This window comes from Anthonomus grandis, chromosome 12 (assembly GCF_022605725.1).
Source record: "Anthonomus grandis grandis chromosome 12, icAntGran1.3, whole genome shotgun sequence".
Lineage (NCBI taxonomy): Eukaryota > Metazoa > Arthropoda > Insecta > Coleoptera > Curculionidae > Anthonomus > Anthonomus grandis.
Window position 1 is genome coordinate 1,001,721 of NC_065557.1, and position 12,810 is coordinate 1,014,530.

Genomic DNA, 12,810 nt, shown 5'->3' on the forward strand with positions numbered 1-12,810 from the left:
CTAACTCTTTTATTATCCCTTATATTTCTTAGAATGCAAAAAAACAAAATAAAATAATAAATAAAAAGTTTCGAAAACATCTATTGAGTGGAAGAAGGGTCCAAAATCATTAAATATTTTTGGCAAAAAGACCAGTTTTCAATGTCGTTGTAAATGTTATTTTTCTATAAAACTTCGTAATTCATCAATTAACTTTCAGTTAATTAATAAACCAGTTACCTGTGAACACTATCACGAAATTCTCCTTCCTAATTGATATAATTATTTTTTTTTATTTCCTGGAAAATGTGTATTTTCGCACTTAACCCTTTTTCCACTCACCGATTCAATTATAATGTCAAGAAGTGATGACAGTTCGTCAGATGACGGAGACTACAATCTATCATAATTTAATTGTTATACACTCTGTGCAAAAAGTTCCAGATGCAAAAGTGAAATTTTCAACCGTTTTGCTCTACATAATTATGTTCAATAAGTTTGTGAAAAAAATATATTATTTCATTTAAACGAAAGTAACTTTTATTCACGATTCCGTATACCTAAAAATATCTTTATAATATAGATCTAAAAGATATCTATAAACTTTCTTTGGGACACTTTTATATCTATGTATATATTATACCATGTATAAGGTGTCCCAAATTCGTCGGCCAACATGGGGCAGGCATTCTGTTATGCATGATGTTGCGCAATTTTTTATTAATTTAACCAACTCAACCAACCCTGTATCTCTAAAAGTTCCCAATTCCCGATGTTGACCCAAGAATTTGGGATACCCTGTGCATACTTTGTGCATATTTTTTTCAAATAAAATAGCATTTACAAAAATCATAAGGTAACATATAATATTAAGTCTCATAAAAAAACAAATCCCAGTTGCACGCCTTTGGCGAACCGTTTTCAATGTTTATCAGTGGATAACAATGGGCAAAACTCATATATTGACCCAAAACCGGGTGGCACTACCTGCACTTGACGAAAAGAAAGAATTTTACATTGAAACTAATACCTATCTAGGGTAGTGGCTTAAATATTGGTGGGTCACCGGGTACCACTTTTGCATACCTAATGAGGTTTTATTGCTCTATACATTTCTGAAATAGAGTATAACTAATGATTTGCGAGCAAAGACTTGTCTAATAACGACGATGCCGCGGTAATCTCCGATCCGCATCGCACATACGTCGGTATCGGCACGCACGGAAGCATCGGCCGGATTTTAATTCAACTTGGAAGATTTTCGCCGGATTTTTAAAATTCCGTGTCTACCGTCCGCACATATAATAAACTCCTGGACAAAATTATCGCACCACTTGATTTTTAGAGATTTTTTTTTAATAAAGATGAAAAAATAAGCAAACTTATAAGCATTGTTAACTATGCATTATTAATTAACAAAAACAATTATATTCTATTTAACAAAACGAGATTTAAGTAACTAAATTCAATACAAGGAAAAGCATCGATTTTCACTAACTTCAATTTTGATACAAAAATAAAACAATAGACCCATAATGAATTCTTAATAGCGTGTATTGCCACCTCTAGCTGCAATGACCGCTTGAAGTCTTCGCAGCATTCCTCGTATCAAATTATGAAAACTTTCCTGCGGATGTATTCTCACTCCTCACGAGCAGCATGTTCCATGATAAAGCATAAACATAGTTTTTGTCCAGTTCTGCTTTTTATACGAGAAAAGATATTATAACTGTTTTAACTGATATTTATTTTTATTTAAATTTTCTTGACAAAATAATTAGTGGTGCGATAATTTTGTCCAGAAGTTTATGTGCGCTGCTGTATTTAATCTCATTGGGAGCATATTTTTCCGTGCGTCCGATGCCGTTGTATGTGCGCGTACCTTTGGACGTTGATGGCTGAGGTTGTTCCACAGATATTGCTCCTGCAATAATTTTTTTGGATCAAATAGTAGCAAAACAGTAATTTATACTATTCAGCGAAAAAAAAAACCGCTGCAAATTCAATTAATATTTCCACATCACTGTTTGAGTACCTAACCCTCCCTTAGTACTTAGAAAACGACACACATCATATTTTAAGTTTCGACCTTGATGATGGATTCGTAAAATAATTAGTAGAACTAGATTCATTTAGCCCAAAAATGTTACCTTATAAAACTTTTAAAAATTAAATAAAATATTACCTTTGAAAAACTTATAAAACTTCATATTATAAAATGTTTTCTCCCCCCAAAATTCAGTGGGGTGTAAAATCAAGATATGCATAACCAAAAACCCCTAAAATGACATATTACTCGATTTTTTACTTTTTCTTCAACTCGGTCTTCATATTTTGGATTTTCTTTTTAAGTTGTTTTTCAGTTAAATCCCTTCCAATTTGCAAAATATATTTTTGGTGGATTTCTTTGTATGCTTGTTCTTTTTGCTCTTTTATTTTAGGAACTTGCGATTTATTAAATATAATATTATAGCTTTCCAAAATGTCCATAAATTTCAGGTTGGACGAAATTTTTGCAGGAACTTCCTCCGTCAAAAAATCACTTGTAGACTTTTCTGAATCACTACTCATTATGAACGTAAACACTTAGCACTCGGAAATGATAATGGTTTAAAAAATTTATAAAAATGTGCTCGATATTTGCCTTTGTCGATTTGCACATCGGCAGTTAAAAATCGACAGGTCTGCGCCTGCAGTTCCACAGAATTTCACGGCCAACTAATTAGTCACAAAAATATAAATATAGGCCTTATCAGAATAAAAACATTTTTCTTTGAATGATTTACCAAATAAGAAATACTTAAAATATCTAGCTTTTGCTAGTAAGTAAAAGCAAAATGTTATTCAATTCAATTTCAACAAATGCTATTAGCAAAAGCTAAATCTACCTAGTAAAAGCTAAAGCTTATACTGCATACTAAAAGCAAAAGCTAAGTTTTTATTCACACTGCCCAATGGATGAATTTTTCGAGTTAAACAACTAATAGTTTAAATATGTAAAACATGGCGTTTGTTACCCAGCAGTTTCTTTATTCTTAATCCCTTCATGTACAAATGTCCTCAATTTAATTCTTTTCGATTTGAATTTGAAATTCATGTTAATTTTTTATTTAATTCTTATCTTTAAGGCTTTCAGGTTAGAAATGAAACAATACTACGTTCCCACTGAATACATTTTTATTAATTTGTCCGTTCTAATCCCGAAAACTTACACTTTAACGATTAACACACCTTATACGCTAAAACTTACTTTATATAGGCATCATGTATTAAAAAAAAAAATGTAATTTGCAAATGCTTTAAATAGCGAAATAACCTGAGCACCTAAGAAACACTCCTACAGGATTTATGTCCCTATTTCGGGTCCTACGAACATAGAAACGAAAAGTATTCGATTTTGCACAATTTTTTTTTTATATAATCAACAAAAGATAAAACATTTTATTGCGATCGCTTAACCTACATACATATAACTCTATCTATTTATATCATAATATACCGAGTGTCTCAAATTAAGTCTAAACGTGATACAGACCCAATTTCAAATACTTATGTATATATATAAAGCGTAGTACATACACATAATATGTTAAAAATAAATGCTAAAAATCTGTTACTTAATCTCTCTAATATATTTATATATATATATATATATATAATATGATATAACTATGGCAGTATTCTAAACAAACAGTTTAAGTGACACTTGACACTAAGCTATCAAGCAGAAAAAAAAATGGCCGAACAAAATGTCGGTTAAAAAGAGAGCTTGAAAATACCGGTAATAAAGTGAGACTCTTAAATACCAAGCAAGATAAGAACAACCAGATATAAGGGCCCACTGCCTCCCTCTTTACGCTATTCCATTTTTTAATAAATAAATATCGGTTAAAATGTCTTTTTATGGATGGGCGGGTGTAAATGTACAAAAAACATGACATGAGTGCAGAAAACCAAGATAAAACAAACCGGTCCTACCATGAAGCGATAATGAAGTGAATCTTTGGTTGGTCGTGAATAACAATTGGAATGCTTACAGATACTGCCATCTTACGGTCAAAAATCGTTTTAGTTGAAAATATATTGCACGTAAATGCTCTCTTCGTTGCTTAACCTCTACTATAAGACACCTGCGCAGTCTCAAAAAACGTCTCTCTTAGTTCTTTTGGCGGCCCTTTTGAAAATTTAAACAGGCACGACGCATCTAGCGGAGAAAAGTGAAGCGTTGTAGTCGACGCCTACTGTGATTTCAGACAATTTTGATTTATTAAAGAGCAATTTGGTGATGAAAAAAGCGGGAATTGAGGCGATCAAGTGTCTGGAATAAAAAGGGAATTCTTCCAGGAATTTGTTTTTTTTAGTGGGAATATTAGGAAATTTAGGTGATCGACTAACTGCCTGGAATAAGGACAAAATTCTTCCAGGCATTTGAGGTTCTTTTGTTTTTGGTAGAAGTATTAGGAAATTTAAGTGAACAACTACCTGGAAGGTTTGTTTTTTAAAAGGGAATATTAGGGAATTCACGTGATCAACTGCCTGGAATAAAGAGAAAATTGATTTGTTTTTTTTTTTTAATGGAAATATCAAGCAGCCTAGGTAATCAACTGCCTGGAATAGGAACAGGGTGCTTCCAAGTATTTGTGGTTTATTTGTTTTTTAAAAAAGGAATAACAGAGAACTTAGGTGACAAAGGGCCTGGAATAACAACAAAGTTATTCCAGGCACTCGAGGTTTATTTATTTATTAAGTAGGAATATCAGGGAATTTAAGTGATCAAATGCCTGGAATAAAAACAAAATTATTCCAGGCGCTTCATTTGTTTTTTAGGTGGGGATATCAGGGAATTTAGATGATCAACTGCCTGGAATAAAAACAAAATTATTCCAGGCACTCAAGGTTCATTTGTTTATTAAATGGGACTATCAAGGAAGTGATCAATTGCCTGGAATAATAACAAAATTATTCCAGGCATTTGAGGTTCATTTGTTTTTTTAAATGGGAATATTAGGGAATTTAGGTGATCAACTGCCTGGAATAATGACAAAATTCTTCCAGGTATTTGTGCTTCATTTGTTTTTCAAGACAGGGATCTTAGATGATCAAATGCCTGGAATAAAAGCAGAATTATTCCAGGCACTCAAGGTCCATTTGTTTATTAAGTGGGAATATCAGGGAATTCAAGTGATCAAATGCCTGGAATAAAAACAAAATTATTCCAGGCACTTGAGGTTCATTTGTTTATTAACAGAGAACTTAGGCGAGCAAGTACCTGGAATAAAATTGAAACAACCTAAAATAAAAAGAACTTCCAGACACGAGAAAAAAGCAAATTAAGGAAACTTAACCTCACAAAAACCGAAATATCTTGAAAACTATTTAAGATATTACAATAAACCCAAAAGTATCTTAATAAATAATAATCACTCTACAAATCATATTTAAGCATCAAACTGATTGATTCAAAAGATTTTGAGTTATAGAAACTTTTGTGGAAGGTTGCTGATTGGAGTTGGACAAACTTAACCTCACAAAAAAATCGAATTATCTTGAAAACTATTAAAGATAACGAAATGAAACCAAAAGCTCTTTATTAATCGATAATCAATTTACATATCTTGTTTTAGCCCCAAACCGTTTCTTTCAATTACGAAAACTTTTGTGGTGCTCAACACTTATTTACACAAAAACCAGAATATCACCAAAACGATCAAAGATAATCACATAAAACAAAAAACTCAAAGAAGTCAGTTTTCAAAAGTGCCGCCAAAAAACCCCCTCCCCCTTTTCTTTCCATAAAACTATTGAGCAATCCTCCATTTACGCGACAACCGGGTCACCTAAAACGACCTTGAAATTTTGTACACTGACAAGTTCCCCCTCCACTGTGAACAATTGAATTTCAAACTCTCGACGTGGTGACGGCGGCGCCGAGTTCAGCTTCGAGGACTCGGCTACCGACTCCCCTAGCTACATCAGCTGCGCAACTTCCAGCGCTTTCAATAGCTCCTCGCCCTGCAACAGGGAGCTGCTGTTTACCGGGGCGTTCACCTGCAAACGAAAAAAGTTCAGGTTTGGCAACGCTGTCTCGCGCTCTGTTAAACGAACCTCACAGTCCTGCTGTGTCAGATCCAGCAAGGAGGCCACGCTGGTCGCCTCCGGGTCCAACAAGGACAACGAATTCTTCCTGATCAGGTTCCTCCTGCTCTCCTCCACCTGTTTTTGCTTCTCGCGTTGTTGCAACATTCGCTTTTTTGCTGCGAAGAGGGGCGTGGTCAGGTCCATCTCTATTTCCATTTTCTGAGTCTCGTTGTCCAGTAGGGGCGGAGGCGAGGGGGAGTCTGGAGGAGTATTTTCCTAATTTTGAAACAACTGTTAGTTCTGCTCATGTATCATAATCATAACATGCACCATAATCGTTCACCCTGTATAGATTTATAACAAATGACTTAATAAAGCGTGATTACGTAATATGCCTCGCCCGTAACGGCTTTTTAATGCCACAAAACATACATGTTGGCAACGTCGCATTACGTCATAACTTATCATGGCCCGCTGCATCAAATTTTACAGATTTCTATGTTGCCGCTTCTAGCCATTTGTGATTTATTAGCCTTTTAACGTTTCTTGTTTGACACCTAATGTTTTATTAATTTATTATCATATGCACAGCGCACTACGACCCTTTGAATGCCTACAATGGACACCTCAATTTAATTACCCCAAATTAAACACCCCAATTTAATTTTATTTATTTTACAGGCTTCTAACAAAACTAGGACCATTATCAATGTAGACCTGGCAACATTGTCTGCAATAAAACAGCCTTTATTTTCCAAGAAAGTATTTGAATCTTCAGAAACTGTTGACACGTTGGCAACGTCGCAATATGGCACGTCCTGACTCGCTAGATTTTCGCAGGGAATTGCTTTAAGTTACCGACTCTAGCAATTTAAACATCGAATTACAACGTTGCCGAAAATTCTACTGTAAAGGTCCATGGCAGTTTAATTTATCTCTTGTTAATTATTTATTTAATTTTTGTGGACATTGTGACGTCAAACTAGTAGCTCGTTAAGGGTAAACAGGGCAGCCAACTGATTTTTTATTTATTTACATCTATCATATGAAGAGCACACTACCTACGATCCTTGTTTGTTTATCATGGAGACGGTCTTTTTATAAATATTCAACTAAAAAGTCAAAATTATATCATTGGTACCTGGACTATAGAATAAAGCCGCACGATAATATGTTCTCTCTTTCTCTAACACAGTTATTCACGATATCGTTTTCTCGCTTAGACACATTCAATTTCGGTATTGATTAAACAGCAAAATATAATAGTCCAAGCGTTTTTATACAAATCACTTACACTATTTAAAAAATTGAAAATAAATTCAAAATTATATCTTTAGGCACCTGGACTATAAAATACAGCCTCCTGATGTTATTTTCAGTGTTGTCTTTGTCTAAAGACCATTTACAACAAAGAGGCGCCTTTCACAATATCTCCTTCTCTCTCTAACACATTCAGTTACGCAGTGAAGCCAAAATATAATAGCCCAGGCGTTTTCATACAACTTACTTACACTATTTAAAGAATTCAAAACGTTTAAAAAAATTATATATCATTAGTGCCTGGACTATATTATAATAAGGCCTCCCCATAAAAATGTTTCTCTTTCTCTAACGCACAATTATTATTGTTATCTTTGTCTAAAGACAGTTTTTAACAAATCCACGCCTATCACAATATCACCTTCTCGCTCTAACACATGCAATTTTTCAGTATTACTTAAAAGACAAAATATAATAGTCCAGGCGTTTTTACACAAATTACTTGCACTAAAAATTCAATAAATTTTTTCAAATTATATCTATAGAACCCGTACTATTATAAGTGTTGTCCTTGTCTAACGATTGTTTACAATAAAGCCACGCCTATCACAATATCACTTTCTCACTCTAACACATTCAGTTTCTGGGTTTAGTATCAAGGATAAAATAATTAATAGTCCAGGCGTTTTTATAAAAATTACTTACACTATTTAAAAAATTGAAAATAAATTCAAAATTAGATTATTAGGCGCCTGGACTATAAAATACAGCCTCCTGATGTTATTTTCAGTGTTGTCTTAGTCTAAAGACAGTTTTTAACAAATCCACGCCTATCACAATATCACCTTCTCGCTCTAACACATGCAATTTTTCAGTATTACTTAAAAGACAAAATATAATAGTCCAGGCGTTTTCACACAAATTACTTGCAATAAAAATTCAATAAATTTTTTCAAATTATATCTATAGAACCTGGACTATTATAAGTGTTGTCCTTGTCTAACGATTGTTTACAATAAAGCCACGCCTATCACAATATCACTTTCTTGCTCTAACACATTCAAGGTTTAGTATCATGGGTAAAATATAGTCCAGGCGTTTTTATAAAAATTACTTGTATTATTTCAAAAATTCAATACGTACACTAAAATAATCTTGGTATTGTTTAAAGAACAAAATATAATAGTCTAGGGGTTTTTATACAAATGATTTGCATTTAAAATGAAATAAATTGAAAATTATATCATTAGGTACCTGGACTATAAAATAAGGCCACGTGTTAATATTTTCTCTTTCTCTAACACACAGTTATTTGACAGTGTTGTCTTTTTCTAGGGAATGTTTATCACAAAACCGCTCATCTTACAGTATCGCTTTCTCGCTCTAACTCATTCAGCTTCTTGATAAGAACAGAAAATAATAGTCCAAGTGTTTTCATTCAAATTACCTACATTCTTAAAATACATCACATTTTATAATAAATTAAACTTAAAATTAGGTCATTAGTACCTGGACTACAAAATAAGGCCCGCCCGTTAATAAATTTGCAATATTGTTTAAAAGAAAAAATATAATAGTCCAGGCGTTTTTAGACAAACTTACGTTATAGAAAAAATTCAATACAGCGTAAAATAAATTCAAAATTTAATCATTAGTACTTGAACTATAAAACAGGACCCCTGACAATATGTTCTCTCTTTTTCTAACGCATGGTTATTCGACAGCGTTGTCTTTGTCTAGGGATCGGTTACAATAAAGCCACAATATCATTTTCTCGCTCTAACACATTCTATTTCTCAGGATTGTTTAAGGAGCAGCACAATATAATAGTCCAAGCGCTTTTATAAAATAATTATTGTTTATACTATTTAAAAAATGCAATATACTGTTCTATTTGAAATTACACAATTAGCACTTGAACTATAAAATAGTACCGTGCAATGCAGGGTTGCCAATGCTAATAATATTTCCGGAATCTAAGGAAAAACTATGGCAAAGATGATTTCATAATTAATAAAACAAGAAAATGTACTTGAATTCACTTTATTAACAACAACAACAAATTAGGCTATAATAATAATTTTTCAAGGTGTAACCTTTATAAAAGGTGACACGTTATTGCTGTAATAAAATAGACAGTGAGCAAGTGAAAATCCCCATCCTCTCCCGAAATTTCACGATAATAAGAAAAATTGCGGATTTCAACGTACTCACGTTTAATATGACATTGTATTTATTGTTCATTTATTAAAACGAAATCAACTGTATATAAAATATAACACAGTCTTCCCTTATATTGTTTTTATTTATATATGTATACCTGAGTAAAGTTTTCCAGGAAAACGACCGCTTAAATATTTAAAAAAAAATTATCAACGTGTATTAGGCACCATCGAGAATGAATATAATAGACATTTAGATTTAAATATTATACATATATATATTTCCCCACGATATCTAGAATCTATGAAATATGACAACACTGGATAAATAGAACTTTTTTTTTAAAAGTAACAATATTTTTTTTACGCAATTACGCAATTAAGTTAGACGCACCCTAGGACGGTAAGAAAATCTAGTTATAGGCGGCCATTTTTGTTTTCCTAGTTCGCAATAACCCCCTCCTAGAATTCGATTACGTCATTTTTTTTTTGCATAAATTCAGTCAATAACATTGGCACACGTCAAAAAACATGAGGCAACGTTGCAGTTCGGTACTTGCTTGATTGACTTTATTAGAACGATCCTTGTAATGATGTTCACGTCAAGTATGACAACATTGCAAAAATAACTCTGAAGGACTTACAACGAGTGGTATTGAAAGTGAAGTTAGAAAACGGAGAAATTTTATATAATTTTTACCAAGTGTGCCAATATTATAAATAATAACTAGATCCAAAAAATAACCAAATCTCTACTGATGAATGGACAATTTCTGTGACCAAATGACCGAATTTTCTGCGTAGTATGGAATGTGCTAGAATGAACTAGAGAGCGTCAGGGGGGTTACTAATGGCGAACTACAACTATACTCTATTTCAGAAGTGTATAGAGCAATAAACTGGGGAATTCCGTTCTGTTTGGCTACATTTCGTGGTAGTTCATAGGCGCAGGTACTTATAATATTTATGAATTTAATTTTCACGGATTAAATCCCTTTATTTTGAAAGAGATTAAATACTAAATAAATACTTTTAATCCTTTTGTATAGGTACCTATCTTTTAACGCTTTGTAATATGCAAAAATGGGGTCAGGTAATATATACAGACTATAAATACTTTTAAATCATATTTTAAACGTTAGTGGTCACTGCTACGCTGTAGTGTAATCACAATATTATTATCCCAATATTTAAAAAATGGAGGTATTCTACCTCCATTTTTACTCTCTGGTTTACTCTACATATTATGTTCAATAAATTTGTGAAAAAAATATATTATTCCATTTAAACAAAAGTAACTTTCTAAAATAAAATAGCATTTAAGTACATTAATTATAAGGTAAAAAACAAGTCCCAGTTGCACGCCTTTGGCGAACCATTTTCAATGTTTATCAGTGGGTAACAATGGGCAAAACTCATAAATTGACCCAAAATCGGGTGGCACTACGTGCATTCAACGAAAAGCAAGAATTTTACATTGAAACTAATACCCAACTAAGGTAGTGGCATAAAATATTGGTGGATCACCAGGTACCACTTTTGCATACCTAATGAGGTTTTATTGCTCTACACACTTCTGAAAAAGAGTATAGTTAAACTACTTTTTGAAATAATCGGAGACTAACTTTTCACATCTACATACTAAAAAAACAGCATTTCTTTTACTATATAGAATAATTTCATAGTATATGTACAGCATTAATTAGTTCGTTACATTATTGTATTTTGTTGCATTTTATTGGGCAGTAATCGAGCCTTTGCCAGCACCTTGTACTTTGGAACATACACTTTTTCCAGTGTAACATACAAAGGGAGATGTACAGTTCGAAATGACTACTATACTGATATGTCTAATTAATATCCTAAAATAAAGGGTTTATTTGAGCTACAATTCAAATTTGTCTAGGTTTCGCCATTTTGTCTCGTCCATCTGTCACTTGTCAATAAACGTCACCTATGCTCAGTTTTACAATCTGTCAACTGTCATTAAATAAAAGTGAGGTTAACGGCAAGGCTTGCGAACAGCATATTAAACCACGGCGATAAGTTAAAAAGTTGGGTTATATCGTTTATACGTAGTTCTACAGGCCCTCTAAGCGTCATTCACCATCCAGTCTTAAGAATACATTTTACTGAAGTCATTTTTCCATACGATTAACAATAATATTTGTAGTCAGCACATTGAACCGTGGAATTACCCATTATTTATTTGATTTTTAAATCAGTTCATAATAAACGACAATCTGACGTAATTTCCTCTACAAGGAACTTATTTGGCAACACAGTCGCGGTTCAATGTGCTGTATTCAAACAGTGAATGACAACCAGATACAAACCTTCGAGTAACAGGGAGACTTGTAGACAGCACATTGAGTCGCGGTGCTGCCATTATTAAGCGTTAGCCGAATAATTTTTTTTTGTATGGAACATTCTTTAAATAAAAAAAAAGAATATGTCAAATATGAATACATAAAATAAATATGTTAGTTCCAGAAATAAAAATGTAAATCCAGCCAGAACCTCTCCTATTTTCTTATTTTCTTTTCTCGCACCTTCATAACAACAACAACAATAATAACAACATCAATCAACGTCCGTCTTAGTCTCACGTAATCACAGCTTTAAATAATTAAGAAGATCTGTTTGTTGCTCGGCTTCCTCCTCCCATCACTGGCAAGTCACTGTCACTAATAACCAAACCAAATAAACAGAACAAATAAACACGGAAGAAGCGACGTTGCCAAAACAAAAAAAAAATAAACAAACTACAGAAGTGGAGCTCATCGTTTCGACTTGGTCGGGGCGAGGCATATGTAACCGGCGCGAATATCGAAACCGCTTACCAATAAATTCATTAAGACGCTCTCGCTCGGTTGCGATATACAAGCGGCTTTGCCCCCGGTATCTCTTAACCAATCGCTTTTATTCCGACCCGGTCGACCACCACCACCACCACCACGTTGGTGGTTGTTCGAGATCAACTGGTGAAACAGTTCCGAGGACATTTTCTCTTTCGGTTCGCTTTTTATCCGTTTCGATTGGTGGTGGTTGTGGTCAAAGTTGTTGCTGGTCGCCGTCTGGTTGTGCTGCTGGTTGCCGGCGTGAGACCGTTTCAAAGCGACCGACGGCGACCGGTCCATTTGACCTACACTGTCCATTTCTAGTTTCGGACTCAGTTTTGTGCTCCAGCTGCTGCGTATCGGTAAATCTGAAATAAAACAGAAATCTCAGATTAGTTTTATATCATTTTCATGTTTGGGCAATAATGTCCCTCATAAACGTCATTTGTCAGTGGATTAACCGTTTGCCAGCTGGTTGCGTCAAGACAACC

The 12,810-nt window shown here is 33.6% G+C and overlaps 1 protein-coding gene across 2 annotated transcripts in view; it reads right to left on the minus strand.

The window, feature by feature from the left end:
- Positions 1-3,138: 3,138 nt before the first annotated feature.
- The window catches only part of LOC126743287 (protein similar), a 99,191-nt gene continuing 89,519 nt past the window's right edge, over positions 3,139-12,810 (minus strand). For both annotated transcript variants that reach the window (XM_050450318.1, XM_050450316.1), the window contains exons 11-13: positions 12,323-12,687; positions 6,085-6,333; positions 3,139-6,027 (exon numbers count right to left, since the gene is read on the minus strand). In XM_050450318.1, coding sequence (XP_050306275.1) covers positions 5,947-6,027; positions 6,085-6,333; positions 12,323-12,687 — 695 coding nt within the window. In that variant the 3' untranslated portion in view covers positions 3,139-5,946. The remainder of the gene's footprint in view (positions 6,028-6,084; positions 6,334-12,322; positions 12,688-12,810) is intronic.